Source organism: Crotalus tigris, unplaced genomic scaffold (genome assembly GCF_016545835.1).
Source record: "Crotalus tigris isolate CLP2741 ecotype Arizona unplaced genomic scaffold, ASM1654583v1 scf7180000019100.1392032, whole genome shotgun sequence".
Taxonomy (NCBI): Eukaryota; Metazoa; Chordata; class Lepidosauria; order Squamata; family Viperidae; genus Crotalus; species Crotalus tigris.
The window spans coordinates 717,710-735,053 of NW_024097375.1; the positions used below are offsets into that span (position 1 = coordinate 717,710).

The window sequence follows — 17,344 nt, forward strand, 5'->3', positions numbered from 1 at the left end:
GCTCCCAGCTTCCAGGAAAATCTCACATTTAACTGGTTTTTTTTTGGGGGGGGGAGAGGTTGTCTATTCGAAAAAGTACCTTTTGAGGCATTATAGTTGCCAAGATGTGTGATCAATATCTGATAAAATCTAGGAAGTCAAATTTCAGCTCCCAGCTCCTTTCGATAAGCATCAGCAAAGCAAAACAATGCGAAAGGAATCTTTAAAAGGCAGTTTATAAAAAGCAACACAATTTGGCTTTTTGCGTCACAGCAGTTGGGTTGCCTTGGTGCTTAGTTCTCATTTTATTTTTAGCCCAGAGCACACACAGCTTTGAGTCATGGGGGTTCTAGCAATACCTCTCCCCCTCTACCCCCGTACACACACATTGCAAGACCTGCAGAAACACAGCCGTTGGTGGGTTTCCACACACAGCTAGCAGCATACTCCGTTTAGTAAATCAGGTGTGCTCTAAAAAGCACACCGTGCCAGCAGAACAAATGTGCTGCTGAAACATTCTGGTTAAGGAGCTGGAATGTTGTGTCGCACTCACACATCCCTGCAGCTTCGCTCTGTGGTGAAAGAAATATAATCAGGCAGAAAGGGAAGCTTTAGCAAGAGATGCAAAGATTAATTTGTTCATGTCGTCAGACTAAGAAACAAAAAAAAAAGTTTTAATTGATCCTGACCCAAACCTCAACTCAACTACTTCTTCTCCACAGATATTCTTTTAGCACCTGCTGGTTAAGACAGAAATAGTAGGAAAAGAAAGGGAGAGGCCAGAATAACCTCATGCATTGAGTAAGAAAGCCACTGGGTTAAGCTTCCTTCCTCTTCCAAAAGAAAAATCTGCCTGCACTTCAGCCTCAGAACAAGTGAAACAATGTACTAGCCAATTCCTATGGCGCTGGGGGTGATGGGTTTGGCTGATGGGCATTTTACTCTGACCCATATCTAGAAGGCATTCAGTTGGGGAAAGCTAAATTCATTTTAAGTCACTGCTCAGCTGGATGGTTATCATCCTCTGCTGATGGTTTTCCCCCTCCCTTCAGATACTCAATAACACAAAACACAGTGCAGGGAAGCAGAAAGGGAGAAGCGGGGGGGGAACGGGTACAATATTCACATGTGCAAAACTTGTTTGAGATTTTCAGGCTAAAGCAGAATATGTCAAATAAATAAATAAAGCTTATTTTTTATTTAAGAAAGGGAAGAAATATACCCAAGCACAGTCTAATTAATATATCTTGGAAATATTAAAAAAAAAACCTTAAGGTTTTTAAGAACTCTGCTAGCCATATCTTGTAGTTAAAGTTACTAAAAGTTTGAAGACATGTTTCTCTTCCGACTTAGTTGAAGGATTTCTACAGCTTGCTATCGGAGTAACTACTGATTTTTTTTATTAAATCACTATACCATATCATTCAGAGAGGGAGAGGGAGAGAGAGAGAAATAAGATATACTGAGTGGTTTTTCTCTGTATCCCACCAGTGGAATGATGCAAGAAATATCTTATTTACTTATCAAATGTATATGGCCACCCACCGCACAAAACAGGGACTCTGGGCCATCTACAACAAGGCTAAAACTCAATTAATATATATAAGACAATTATTATTTAAAACATTTTAAAATGTTTAAAAGCACAAAGGTAAAAGAGGTCAAATATTAGGCAAGGGGCAAATATTAATAGCAAGGGAGCCTCTTCAGTATCTCATCAGTTCTCGGGGGTCCCCAGTTCTGACAGGACAATCGGTTTTTGAAGCACTATGTACTTATGTACTAGACCTTAAGCAATCTACGTTACAAAAAACAAATAGGTACCTTGTCAGCCAATGTCCAAAATCTGGTCTATGTGCCCACTGGACTCCAGTTTGATTCAATGAACGAAGCACTCTACAGATGATAAGGATGAGCCAGGGGGTTGCTAAAGCCATCCACTTCTCAAAGTTATTTATGCTTACAGGGTTGGCCCTTCTGCCCATCTTCAGATCATCCTCTGTTATTGCAATATCACTTCTGTAGTGGGAAGGCGTTTCTTCCATTTCTTCTGCCTTCGCCTTGCCCGTTGGGAGGATCTGCAGCTCACCGTCCTTTGTCAAGAAATAATGTCTACAGATTTCTTGGCAGAGGGCAAGGCAAAGGGTATTGACCAGGAAATACCAGGTTTGGTGTTCTTCTTCAATAAAGCTGCTAGCACCCAGACTTGAAATATGGCCAATGGTGCCTGCCAGGATCAGCACATCTAATTCAGACCAGCTGGAAGGAGCAGCAGCTGGATTCTGCAAAGAGAAAAAAAATGGATATAATTTGAAAGAATCCAACATATCATTAGAATCGGCAACATATAGTTGCTTCTTCAGTGACAACGGTACTTTTGTTATATTTTATGTAAATCCTCTTCAATCCTGATCTAAAGCAAGGTTAATTCAGCGCTGCTGTCAACACTGTTAATTTTGCCACTGAAACTACTGCACATTCTCTTTCAAGGACTGGGATGCAGCTTCCTGCAATAACTTATGAAACACTTTTTAAGGTAGATTAGTTTTACATCGGGATAAGAAACATGAAAATGAAAAGAGCAAACTTTCACCAATCAGCAATTCTAAAAATAAAAAGATAGAAGTAAGGATCTTTTCTTGCCTATCCGCTTTCCAATATGTTTGAATGCTTGAGGAAAAAAACTACCATGAAGGGATGGGTATGCTGCTGAAATTGAGAAACAAAGTGGACATCCCGAAGGTGCTTTTCCAAAAGGCAACTGGACTTTCTTCGGGTTTTTTTCCTTGAAAATGTTTCATTTCTCATCCAAGGAGCTTCTTTAGTTTTGAAGAAGAAGCTTCTTGAATGTGAAGTGAAACACTTTCAAGAAAAAAGGAAAAACAAGATAATCCAGCTGCCTTTCGGAAAAGCACCTTAATGACCTGGATGATTGAGAATCTCCATAGACAACAAAAGTGAACAATTGTTATGGCACCTTTTTTGTCTGAGGTTGGATGCTTGGGGATATCTTAAGGCTAAAAGCAAAATATTTCCATTTCCACTCTTAACCTCAAGTCCCCAAACTGAGCAAACAACAGGCTGAAAATTCTCAGCACCTTCCAATACCGTTGCCATATCCCTGGAAAGCTATGACAATAAGCCGCAACTCCAACCCCAGAAAAAGTTGATCACCTTGATGTAGTTTAACAGCAACCATAAAAAGAACGGTGATGCGCAGATTATCTTGTCCCTCCTGAAACTATAGCTTTATTTCAGACAAAAGTGTCATGCAAGGTTGCCCCAAGAAATAGATATTTTATATGATAATCACTCTAGAGCATCAAGCACACTGATTTAAAGAAACCTAGCCCCTTCAAAAAATCCTTGGCGCAGGGTCGTCAACAAATTGAAATACATTTTGTTGCACAAAAAAACATGATGATTTAGGTAAAATGCAATCAAGTAAAGGAAAAGTGTAATCATTTCAGTTACAAGCAATGGCATCTGTAGAATAATATGTTTCAAAATGTAAAGATAATCAGAGAAGGTCCAGAAAAGAGTACTTTGTCAATTCAAACACTGGCATTACTCCATAGAACAGGGGTTCTCAACCTTGGCAACTTTAAGACTTTAAGCTTTGCTGGCTGAGGAATTCTGGGAGTTGAAGTCCACAAGTCTTAAAGTTGCCAAGGTTGAGAACCCCTGCCATAGAAGATCAGATAGCCCATTTCGTGAAGATTGAATTATATCAAGGCACCTTGATGTAGATATTGAAAACAGAAAGTTTGGAGGATAAACCAATCAGGTGCTAGTCACCCAGAGGTATTAAACTACAACCACAACTGGAGTGGCTAAAGTGGCATAGGATGAGGCAGGAGGAAAATGAAGGAAAAGCAGGATGCTTACACAGGTTATACATGAGATAGAAAACAAGTTCCTTATCAAACAACAATCATATGGCGTCAAAAACTCATTGTGGTTTTTGAGACTTTCCGAGATAGCTGGAAACCTTTGGATGAGCTCAGCAATCACTCCCTCAGTTTTGCCTTTAACATTTTTTGTTTCCAAAATGGCTTCTTTGAGATCTCTAATGAAGTATCTGAGATGCAGGAATGCTTTGATCCTCATCTTAAGTCCTGATATCAAACTCAAACTCAAGCCCATTAATTCTTTTGTACAATGTTTGTTCTGTTTGTCCTATGCAGAATCCACAACAGCACCTCTGGCAGATTGTGGCACATATCACATTAGAGGAAGAACATGTGAAGGCGCCTCTAATTTTGCGTGTAAAGTTGTTAGGCTTCTGATAGTGCTGTTGATGTAAATGTTGGGAAAGCATAGACATCTTGGCTTGGTTCCCATGTTAGAATCATTGTCTGTTGTTGCCTGTTGCTTGTGAGAATGTGCTTCAAATTGAGTTGGTAGTCTGTGTTCAGGTATTGAGCTGCCACCCAATCCTAAGAAAAGCACTGTGTCTTTATCTAGTATGGGCTGTAGTTTCTTCATAATATTTTTTGTGAGCTATGGTCTGTAAGCGACAGTCGTGTTCTTTTGTTGTGCTTTTATGATCTGTCTTTTCATAGGCCCCCTCTGGAAAGGGATCTAGCTCTGCTTATTTTCTAATGATCTCGTGAATCGGCAATTTAGATTTCTGAATTGCCTGGTTTAATCCCACAGCTGAGTATCTGTGTCAAGCGGGATAGAACAAATGCATTTGTAGCCTAGAGCCTACCTAAATATGGCAGATTTGATGGTAAGTCCTGGATAGAAGTTGGAAGCATGTAGATATGCAAGGTGTTCTGCAGATATTGTGGCCTCAGAGCAAGCTTCCAAGATGTTGGTGGATCATGTCTCACTGGTACCATGCCTACTGATTCAACAGCCAGTGAATCCAATACCGATACCTGCTCAGGCTCCTCCTCAGCCAGCCCTAATCCTTCTTTAGCCAACACTGGTGCCAAGAAGCAGGGAAAACATCCCCGGACTGAGAATCCTACACCCCAGCAAAGTAAGTGCCTCACACGCAAGTTGCAAGATGCTGACTCTACAAGCAAAATCAATGCCTCATTACTGGCAACTGCTGGGTGGAGAAATGCTCACAAGAGAATTCATTTCCATGGGTCCAGATGCTAAAAGTCTCATCAATGAATCCCAAAGAAAGGAGGATTTTCAAGGGCTAAGAGTTGAGAAAATGTTTCAAGTGACTCATGAAGATATTTGCATATTTATGGAACTATGTGTGTATCCATGGCAGTGCCACTGATTTGCAGGTATGTTATTGCCAATAGTGACTAAATTATGGATGAATACAAAGTCATGCAGTCTGTGGTAAGGCCTGTTATACTGAGATCACTGATGGTATCTTGATGGCTTGAAGCCCATGTTTATGAAGGATGGGGGTATATTGTGCCATAATATCTGTGATGGGTACAATGGTATTGTTAAGAAGATTGCCAATAGACTTCAATCTCCTTAGGAAGCCTGTGGTATCTCTTATGCAGCTGGCAGCATTTGCTGAATAAATTCTCAATACAGAATTCATGAAATCCAATATTCCAAGCCATGATATTCCAATGCTTGAGGCAATAGGACCGCATGTATGGCATAGTTTGTGCCATCTTGGGAAGTAGGTACAAGATGCTTAGTCAATGCTCCGGGCGTGTCTCCATGTAGATAAGGTCTTCTATCACTGCTCACTGCAGTATAACATATTGCTATGTCCAACCAATCAATTCAATTTATATATATAGCCACAACTATCTAGAGAAACCAGTTCATAATTTCTAATATGCATCGATGCAAGTTTGTTCATTGCTAATCAATGAACTCTTGAGGGATGCAGCAAAACAAACACTATTTAAGAGGTTCCCCAGAATCAGCAAAGCAGAAATCATTTGTATATCTTTTTCTGCCGCTTTGGATCTTATTAGCAACTTGTGCCCACATTTGGAGAATTTCTGCTTTTCCCACACCCTTTTAAAGAAGATCTGGAAGTGATAGCTAAAACCTTACATTTTCTTCGTTGGTACTTCTAAAGACGCCCCCAAATGATCTAAAAGGGAGGATAGTTGAAGTTTTAATTATGTATGGGGCAGGTGATTAACTCTTATGGTGCCATACGCTAGCCAACTGCATTTAGTGGTAGCCCTCAATGAAACTAACATCTACATTAAGAAAAGCATTAAGTGGGATACCTCAATATTCTGTCTTGGGCCCAGTGCTCTCCAACACCTTCATCAATGATCTAGATCAGTGGTTCTTAACCTTTTTGAACGAATCGCCCCCTTGAGCCAATGAGGAAGTTGTCATCGCCCCCCTCCCCCGACATAACCTCTCAATCACATCATAGGAAATAATTCTTCAATTTATGCAAACGCTTGTTTTGGTTTCTTTAAAATTGTCATCAGGACATATCGATGTAAATCATTTATTTCCAGTCTTTTCCCCATATCTCAACTGTGTGAAAAGTTTTGGTGCCACCCGTCACTTTATTCCCAAACTTTGTGATACATGTATTTCATTATTATCTTATTTATTCAAGATACTTAAATGTAATGACCACTGAAAACAAAATTCATTGCAAAAAAGTGAAATGCCAGAAAAGAAAAACGGTAACATTTAATGACTGAACTGCAAGTGAAATTTAAGACGCAAAAAGAAATATAAAAAGGGTAGAGGCTGCTGCGCAACGTGCATGAAGGTAAGCAATGTGTATTCACATATGTACTGTACTGTACTGTACTGAAGTTAGCTGGAGGAACATTTGAAAACACAATTCAATCCACTAATAGAGAGCGATCTGATATTTTTGTACGACAGATATACAGCGATTCACTGTATGAAAAAGTCTCAAAAGTGTCCCCAAAACTTCTCGCTCCATCACCCCCATATTGCCCCCTTTTTGTTCCTTTGCCCCCACATCGCCCCTTTTTGTTCCATTGCCCCCCTGAAAAATGAAATCACCCCCTGGGGGGCGATATCGCCCAGGTTAAGAACCACTGATCTAGATGAGGGTAGAGAAGAAGAGCTCATCAAATTTGCAGACGACATAAAGTTGGGGGGGGAGGAGAGGAATAGCTAACACTTTGGAAGTTACACTCAAGATTCTGAAGGAACTTGACAGTCTAGATTAATGGTGGCGAACCTATAGCATGTATGCCAGAGGCGGCACTCACAGCCCTCTCTGTGGGCACATGCACTATCATTCCAGCCCTGCCTCCCCCTGCGCCCACCTCACCAGCAGCCCCCCGAACAGTCACCCAAGGGGCATGGCCCACATGGAGCAGCACAGCCAAAGACATGACAGCCGGGCAACAGAGACAAGACTCCGCCCTCATGCCCTGTCATGCAGAGATGATGCTGGGCGTGACCGCCATGGTGCTGCAGGACCACCACGGCAATCTGCGGCGGGCTGTGGAGGCAGTGGATGGCCCTGCTGGCGGGCAGGGATGGAGCGGGAGAGGACGGGGAGACAGGGCAGTTTTTGGGCACTCAGTCTCTAAAAGGTTCTTCATCACTGGTCTAGAGCAAGGGGCTCTATTCAATAAGATGCAATTCAGCAGTGAGAAAAATAAACTCCTGAACTTAGGCAGGAAAAAACAAATGCACATATGTAGAATAGGCAGTATCTGACTCAACAGTAATAACTGTGAGAGGAATCTAGGTGTCCTAAAGGACAACCACTTAAGCTTGAGCCAGTAATGTGCTGAAGCTGCCAAAAAGCCAGTGCAATCCTAGGCTGCATCAACACAGGGATAGCATCAAGATCTCGAGAAGTGATGGTACTACTCTATACTCCAATAATGGGGCCACAGTTGGAAAACTGCATCCAGTTCTAGTCGCCACAATACAAAAAAGATGCTGAGATTCTAGAAAGAGTAGAGAGAAGAGCAACAAAGATGAAAAGAGGTCTGAATTGTGCAAAGAACAGTTGAGTGGACTAGATATGTTCAGCCTAAAATGAGAAGAATTAGGGAGTGACATGATAGCTGTCTTTTGGTGCATAAGGGGCTGTCACAGAGATGAAGGGGTTGACATTCTCTAAAGCACCTGAAGGCAGAACAAGAAGCAATGGGTGGAAGCTCATTAAAGAGAAATCCTACCTGGAACTAAGGAGAAATTTTCTGGAAGGGAGAGCAATTAACCAATGGAACAAATTGCAAATTGTGAATGTTCCATTGCTGGAGGTTTTCAAGAAAAGATGGGACATCCATTTGTCCAGGATGGTATAAGGACTCCTGCTTTGGGTTAGAAGACCTGCAAAGTCCCTTCCATCCCATCCCATCCCATCCCCAATTCCATCCCCTATTCCTATTCCACTTCCTATTCCATTTCCTATTCTTATTCCTAATAGTGAAGGTAGGTAGGTAAGTAGGTAGAAGGTAGATTACGTGTGTGTGTATGTGTTTGTGTGTGTGTGTAACAGAGAGAAGTTAAAGTATTGCATGAGTTAACAACAAAAAGAACCACTCATCTAGTTGAAAGGAAAAAAATTATATTATCTATACTTACTAATACATAAATGCATTTTAGAATTAAAAACTATTTTTAAAAGTTGTTCTTTGGTCCATTTCACATTAATTTTAAGTATATTTTATAGGACACCTACCTAGTTTTCATGCCTTTTCCCACTTAGATAAGAACTGGTGAAAAGTAGGCTCAAAATTTAAGATCTTGTATTTCTTTTTCCCTGTTCCTCTTATTAGAGTTTCTGTAATATGCAATACAGGTAATCTTTTTATATGAAGTTATCTTCAAGGCAGCTTGCCATAAACTGCTTGTTAAAACAGCACACTTCATCCAGTTAAACTACAACCTGAAAAATGCCGCTTCAAAACTTATTATTGCTCCATTATAAAATCGGATAACATGGATTAGTGGAAGAAATAGTTTTCAGGCAGTGATTTTTTTCAAAGATTAAAAGATGCCCCTTGAAGCTCTGTGCAGCAGTCACACCAGCAGTATCCTGAAACTAATCTTCCTGAACAATACACTTAGGCTTGGATAATTTACTCATTCAAATTAACCACATCTTACCCTTTAGGCAGCAAGCTTTCCTAGCTGTAACAAATTCAAAGTTCAAAATCAGGAAGTTGCAGAAATATTTTTAATTTCCTCCAGACTGCAACCTCACTCACAAACAGACATGTCCAAGAAATTGTTAAATTTATGCAGGCAAATAAGCAGGATTTGTCAGCGCACAAATTCACCTTAGGATGTAAGAATCACCAAACAGCCATCCTGAATTTACAATGTATAGTATTTTGGCTCAAGGTTCATTCAGCCTTCCAGCCTTCCGAGGTCGGTAAAATGAGGACCTAAATTGTTGGGGGGGGGGGAATGCTGACTCTGTAAACCATTTAGAGAGGGCTGTAAAACACTGTGAAACGGTATGTGAGTCTAACTCAGCGGTTCTCAACTTGTGGGTCGGGACCCCATTTGGGGTCGAACGACCATTTCACGGGGGACGCCAATAGAATAGACTCTCTTGAATAGAGAGAAATAGGAATTGTCCAGGCTGTCTCTGCCCTACTGAGCCCGCCAAAAGTCCCATTCTGCAAACGGTGCTGCAAGTTGTCTGCAGCGAAGGCGAGCTGTCTGGAAGTTTCCACCCCTCCCTGCTGAGCAACTACTAAAAATGTAAGTAAAAGAGGGCCAGGGGTGGGAGGTGGGAGGTCGGCGGAGGCAGGGAGGGTTGCTGGCACGTGTGGGGCCCGGCAGGTGCCTTACCTCCCTTGGGCTGGGCCAGCTGATGGCCCAGCTGGTGGTCGGCCTGTGCCGTCTCTGCCGCTTGCCAGCTACACCTCGGCCGGCGCAGGAGGCGGCACCACGCATGTGCGGCGCTCCCAGGCAGGGAAAGTCCTCGACTTATGACCGATTGGGTAGTCCTCGACTTATGACCGGTTGAGTAGTCCTCGACTTACGACTGGTTGGGTAGTCCTCGACTTACGACCGGTTGGGGGTCAAGGCATTAAAAAGGTTGAGAACCACTGGTCTAACTGCTATTGCTACACACTACATTGTGAATATATCTAGAACTGGACATTATAGGACTCTGAAGGAAAAGAAGGCCAAAGAAGGCAATACAGGTAATCCTTGACTTACGAGCACAATTGAGCCCAGAATTTATGTTGCTAAGGGAAACATTTAAGTGATTTTTCCCCTTTCTTGCCACAGTTGTTAAGTGAGTCATTGCAGTTAAGTTGGTAACACAGTTGTTAAGTGAATCTGGCTTCCCCACGAACTTTGCTTGACAGAAGCAAAAGTTGATCACATGATCAACTTTTGTTGATCAAAGTTGCCCGGGACCTGGCAACAGGTATAAATATGAACCAGTTGCCAAGCATCCAAATTTTGGTCACATGAGCAAGGGGGGGTGCTGCAATGGTCATAAGTGTGGGAAATGGTCATAAGTTACTTTTTTCAGTGCCATTGTAACCTTGAATGATCACTAAATGAACTGTTGTAAGTCAAGGACTACATGTACACAAGGGCTTTCCTATATGCTAGACTGGATGAATGTTTTGTGTCATTCAGAATGGTCCTTTTGAGGTTCTTACTTTAACAAACTATGCCTCAACCATCACTGCGGCACACCAGAATGCCAAGGAAGAATACAGAACATACTGGAAAAGAATGAGTGAATTACAAAATGGATACAAGCCTGCTTTCTAAACAAGCCTTCACATTAGATCTTAAGACTAAGACCTTACTCAAATAATGGGAGTAATGTTAGAACTTAACTCACCTTTGAATCCTTACTGAAATCTATACTTTCACAGAAACAACTTCGTATGACATCTTACTTATCCAACAACATAATAATTCTATCTTTAAGATTATTTTGCCACCTTCTTCAAAGAGACCAACCGTTCTGAGACATACAGCAATTGTAGAGAATTCCAAACTAATGTTTGCAACATTACTGGGATTGGATTCACACAAATCATATTAACAGCAAGCCCATTGAATGAAGCAACTCATTAAAATAAGAGAAATTTAGTCGGGAATTCATGCACAATTGATTTCAGAAGTTCTGTTCTAATATACTACGCTGTACAGTCTGCCATGATAGGAAAATCAAGAAGTACACGAACAGTTCAAAATCAATGTAATCAATTGAACACACTTGGCTTTCCTTGTTTTTGTAGCAATCTGCCAATCACCTCTGCAAGATGGCTGAGGAGATCTCTCCTTGATGATTACTAAAACAGTTATATTATTGAGGCTGTAAGTGGGGTTGACATTTTATACATAATATGCAGGTATTCTATTATACGTTAATTAATAAGCATGAAGGGTCACAGATTATAGAGGAATCAATGTATAATTCAGCTCAGATTTATAAAAGAACTGCAGAGGAAGCCCTGGCTGTTTTTATCTTGAATGTATAAACGGCAATTAACATTTCACCACTGAGAAAGAACGCCTACTATCCAGAACTCCAGATTTGACTGGTGAGGTCACAGAACACAAGGGTTATGTACACAAATATTTTTTTTAAGGAAAAAGGTAACTACATTAGATTGTATGGCTCAATATTAATGGTCTAATTGCTAGCGTTTGTCCCACAATTCAGAGAGAAGTCAAACTACTTATGATTCTGCAACAGATTGATCTGGACTGTTTACAGGCACTAAAACTATTTATATTGCAATCTGAAGCTGAAAACTTGGGAAGCAGGAAAAAAAATTAACGTAGACCTTGCCCTATTTCTTTGTTCAAATTGTCTCCAGCTACTTTGTGAGAGAAAAGATATGGGTACCTGTGTTTTCTCCTTTATAAAGGCATAAGGGAAAACGAAAAAGACATTTGTGACTGAAAGAAATAAAAATGGCACAAGGAAAAAGGAACAGCATGTAGATAGCAAACAGCACTTAGCAATAGCACTTAGACTTACCGTATATGCTGGCGTATTAGGCGACCCGGCGTATAAGACGACCCCCGTCTTTATCACCAAGCCGCATTCCTAGAACGTCGTCTTATACGCCGGAAACTACCAGTATTTCCGGCGTATAAGACGACCCCCGTCTTTGGCGCCGAGTTTAGTGCTTCCAGAAGTCGTCTTATACGCCGGCATATACGGTATATACAACTTCATAGTGCTTTACAGCCCTCTCTAAGTGGTTTACAGTGCCAGCCTATTGCCCTGAACAATCTGGGTCTTCATTTTACTGACTTCAGAAGGACGGAAGGCTGAGTCAACCTTGAGCTGGTCAGGATTGAACTCCTGGCAGTGAGAGTGAGTTAGCCTGCAATACTGCATTCTAACCACTGTCCACCACAGCTCTTGATCCTCCCTGGAAAAACAGATGTGCAACTGGTAAGAAATTATAATACATTCCAGTATTTTTTACCTTCAATGGTTGTCTCGAATTTATAACCCGTTCTTCCAGAAGAGAAATTATGACGCAAAAAAGCCCCGAAGCCAGCACGATAATTCCAGCTGCTATAAGCCAGGGAATGCTGCAAAAATAGCATAAGCTTTCTGTGGAGGTGCACACAACTACATGAATGGCACTCCATATTAGGCACATCAAGTAGAACATCAGAGAACACAAGGAAGAGTGAGATATCTCAAATTCAGCTCTGCTGCTCAGGGCTTTTGGAAGGCTCAATAAGAGCAAGAACAGCACCTATGTTGGAGAAAAAGAGGAAACACAGTCAAAATCTAGTCTACAACTCAACAAGGGCAGAGATTACACAGTATCACATATTACGGGTGGGGTGCAGCATACCTGTCATTTCCCTAACCATCCAGCAAATCAAACGGATCTATTCACATGTAACACTGTATATTGTGAAGCTTTATACATTCCTCTATAGAAATGATGGCGAACCTTTTAGAGACCATGCCCAAAAACCACCCTTGCCCCTGGTCTGCCCCCCACTCTGCTCCCAAAGGGCCACCCACCGCCTCCACTGCCCGCCGATCGCCCAGGCGGCCCAGCAGCACCATGGTGACCACAGTCTCCACCCATGCCCCACATCATCTGCATGCGACGGGGCGCGAGGGCAGAGTCTTGTCCCTGTTGCCTGGCTGCTATGTCCTTGGCTGCGCTGTTTTGCACAGGCTGCATCTGGGAGTGACTCTCCTCCGGGGGACTGCTGATGAGGAGGGGGCCGTGGGGGGAGGCGGGGCTGGGGCAATGGCATTAGTGTCCACAGAGACAGCTCTGAGTGCCCCCTCTGGCACGCATGACATAGGCTCACCACCACTGCTCTATAGTGTCTTGCAACTAAATTACAAGCAAATACAGGTAGTCCTCGTCTTAAAATCACAATTGAGCCCAAGATTTCTGCTACTGAGACAGTTAAGTGGATTTTACCCCGTTTTATGACCTTTCTTGCCACAGTTATTAAGTAAATTACTCCACTTGTCAAGTTAGTTACATGGTTAAGTGAATCTGGCTTCCCCATTGACTTTGCTTGTCAGAAGATCACAAAAGGTGATCACATGACCCCAGGACACTGCAATCATCACAAATACAAAGCAGGACACTGCTGCGAAGTGTCTGAATTTTGATCACATGACCATGAGGATGCTGCAACATTTGTTAAGTATGAAAAGTGGTCATACGTCACTTTTCTCATCATGCTTTTGTAACTTGGAACGGTCCCTAAATGAACTGTTTTAAGTTGAGGACTACTTGTATATGTGACTTTGATATGGCAGTGAATGCACACGAACATGTGTAGGGGGGGGATTACCTTTCACTACCACACTGGAAATGTCTAGATGGACGCTAGTGTCAATTATACCTTCATCTACATCAGTGGTTCTCAACCTTTCTAATGCCACGACCCCATAATACAGTTCCCCATGTTGTGGTGACCCCCAACCACTTATACATCACCAGGGGCTTGGCCAAAGAAAAGGGGAAGAAAAAATGGCGGACAGCCTTGTTTGGCGACCCCCGTGAAATGGTCATTCGACCCCAAATGGGGTCCCGACCCACAGGTTGAGAACCACTGATCTACATGGACAGGTCAGTTATGGCAGTTAGTACCTTGTCCTTTGGTGGTTGTGAAGTTCTGGATACTGAACCTTGCCTTTTTTGTGGTCCCTGTTGCGCGCTCTCTCTCTCTCTCTCTCGCTCACTCGCTCTCGCTCTCTCCCTCCCTCCTTCCCTCCCTCTCTCCCTCTCTGTATGATTATATAGAATAATGTCTTTTCTCATAACTCCTTGTGAAACCTGGTACTGTTTGAACTGTAAGTACAATGTATGCTTGTTTCTATGTAGGTGGTTCAATTAATTAACAGGGGAATTGACTCAAGAAGGGAGGAAAAAAGGAGAAAAATGAAGATTAAAAAGGAGAGATGAGACCAGTTACTGTAAAAGTAACAATCACAAGACCATCCGATAACTTCTATTCTTTACTATGCCTTTTGTTGCATAGAATAACTTATATCATAAAGTATCTACTACAACAACTACTGGGAATCTGGATAAAATGTCCCAATCTAAATCTAATCAGAGAGCCTTGTGTCAAGTTGAATTTGGCTCGGAATGTAAATACCGTGAAACTGTGCAAATAAAGTAACAGGTTTAATATGCTGCTTTACAAAGTAAGGCTTTGTATCCCCACAAGAGATCCACACAATTGCCATTCTCCAACTGTTCTGCAAATCTCTGAAAAATTGGCTCTGCTTTCGGGCCTAGGGTTATGGTGGCTGGCAATCATGTTAGTTTTCTTTTGAGATGCTGGGTTCTTTTCTTTCATTTTACTTTTTCCTAGTTTGAGCAACAGAGGCCTCTTAGAGATGTTGAGAGTTGAGTGGCTTTTAAGACCAATAAATAATAACTTTTAAAAAAATCAGTCCATACCTCCAGAATAATCATCGTTCCTGTTATCATTGAATAGACATCATACTGGGCCACTTGCTTGCTTAAAGAAGAGCTCAGGATCTTGAGAGCTTCCAAATACTGTTTTATGACTTTTTTGCTCAAATTCATGACAACTTGTGTACTACTGCCCTCCAAATAATATTGAATCCAATTCCCATGAGCTTTTTCTGCCTTCACAAACATTTCAAATCCAGGGTCTAATAATAAGAGACGAGAATGCAGATAGAACATTATATTTTAATACAGAGTTTAAACTAAAGCTTGCCCCGTAATGTTTAACCAGTTGTTTTTCTCAGTTTATGGCTAGTAGAATGAACAACAGTGAACTAGATCACCCAGAGCCCCAAATACTTATTCAAGGTTAGCTATCTTTCCAGGTAGGCTTTACTTACCAATGGTAATTGGGACTGAGTACTCCGTGACTGTGCAATGTGGTCACAAAGCACAATGGCAGGGGATTGGTGACTTACAATGGCAGTTTCACCAGTTGTCGTTCTTAGGTGAATCTTGCATGTTCACAGTGTCCCATCATCAGGTGATCACCTTTTGCAACCTTCCGCTGTCTATCTCACTGGCTTTGTTTGTTGAAAGCCAGCACCGAAGGTTGCAAATGGCAATTACATAATTGTGGGACATTGCAATGTCATAACTGTGAGGCATAAACAAGCACCTGAAACCATCACCCTAAAACCACAAGACAACTCAGAACTATGGATCAGAAATCTATCCAGCAAACCTCTGATGACGAAAAGACCGTCTTCACACACAGCCTCAATTTCAACCACAAAGATGCTGACCCCATCGAATTCCTCGCCAATCTCGAATCCATTCTAAAAACGCGCCACCAGGACCAAGAAACACAAGAAGACATCAGACAAAGAATCATCTCCAACATCCAACGCAACAGACAAAATGAAACACTCATCCAAAAGGAGAAGAGAGCACTAAAGACACTGAAACAAGACAAAAGCATCATCATCCTACTGGCAGACAAAGGCAGACTAAAGGCAGTAATGGACAAAACTGACTACATCCGCAAAGCCGAAAACCATCTAAATGACACCAACACCTACCAAATAATCCACAATGATCTGACAGAACAGCTAAAGAACAAAATAAAAGACACCCTAAGAACAGCTAACGCCACGAGAGAGAAAGCACATGCAACCACAAGACTCCTCCACACCCAGGTTCTACAGACTCCCAAAATACACAAGAACGGGATCCCCCTTACATCCAATTCTATCTCTACCTGGAACACTGATGTACAAATTAGCAAAAACTCTGCAGAGGAAACTCAGACACCTGGTCAATGACTCAACCCACTCAATAAACTCCCCAGAACAATTTCTCCAAAGCACACCAAGATTAACAAGGAAGAAATCATGGTCTCCTTCAACGTCACCACTCTCTTCATCTCGATCGACATCGACCTAGCTAAACAAACCATACACCACCTACTCGCTAAACACCATACCCACAAAAATAATGCAATCACAGAACACTCTAGGTCCACTGAAACCATCATGAAACTTCTGGATCTATGCCTCAACATATATTTCAAGTTCAAAGCAAAAATCTATAAGCAAGTACAAGGTATCCCAATGGAATCACATCACTCATATCAGGCCTAATAGCAGAAGCAGTCATGCAACGACTCAGATCCATAGCTCTACTCACCATCGAACCAAAATTCTGGAAACTCTATGTCAATGACCCCTTTGACATCAACAAATCCTCACAGATTGAAGAAACTACACCACCTACTCAATAACATATTCTCTGGGATCAAATTCACACACAAAGAGGAAACAGACAACAGACTCCCATTCCTCAACATCGACATAAGAAGACTGGACAGTGGAGAACTGGAAACCCGCCATCTATCGCAAATCCATACACAGAGACCAGATCCTCAGGTTTGCAAGCAACCACCCCACCGCACATAAAAAAGTCTGTCCAGACCCTCTTTAGAAGGTCCAGAACACACTGCAGTACCACAACACTACAAAAAGTGGAAGAGAAATAGCTGGTTGACATCCTTCTCCATAACAGCTATCCCAAAAATTTCATATTCTGACATACAGCATCCAAACAACACACCTACAGTCAACCACCACGGAAAAACTAACCCTCCCATACACAAAAGGGGTGTCAGAAATGACAGCCATAATTCTTCAACCTTTAGGAAAAGCAATAGCCCACAAACCACAGCCACACTCCACCAGAATTATCCAGAACCAAAGACAAGATACACAAGGATGAAAGAAACAATGTAATTACAAAATTATCTGTAACAATTGCAACCAATTCTACTTAGGACAATCATCACATCCATTAAAACCAGGATCCACAAACACCAGCTGGCAGTCAAATGCCACGATCCCAAATCCTTCATCTCTATCCAGACCAACACCAGCAGCACCAGTTCAATTGGAGCAACACAAAAATCATCAGCCACGCTACCACCCGCCACGCTTGTGAGTTCATCGAAGCCTGGCACTCCACAAGCAATTCCATCAACAGACACAATG

At 41.9% G+C, this 17,344-nt stretch overlaps 1 protein-coding gene across 3 annotated transcripts in view; it reads right to left on the minus strand.

The window, feature by feature from the left end:
• Positions 1-17,344, minus strand: part of PIGG (phosphatidylinositol glycan anchor biosynthesis class G) — a 70,945-nt gene that overhangs the window by 32,317 nt on the left and 21,284 nt on the right. For 2 of the 3 annotated variants that reach the window (XM_039359698.1, XM_039359697.1), the window contains exons 7-9: positions 14,790-15,007; positions 12,318-12,596; positions 1,804-2,261 (exon numbers count right to left, since the gene is read on the minus strand). In XM_039359698.1, the coding sequence (XP_039215632.1) occupies positions 1,804-2,261; positions 12,318-12,596; positions 14,790-15,007 (955 nt within the window). Of the gene's footprint in view, positions 1-1,803; positions 2,262-12,317; positions 12,597-14,789; positions 15,008-17,344 lie in introns of those variants that run through there. The other variant, XM_039359699.1, reaches the window with a different exon arrangement.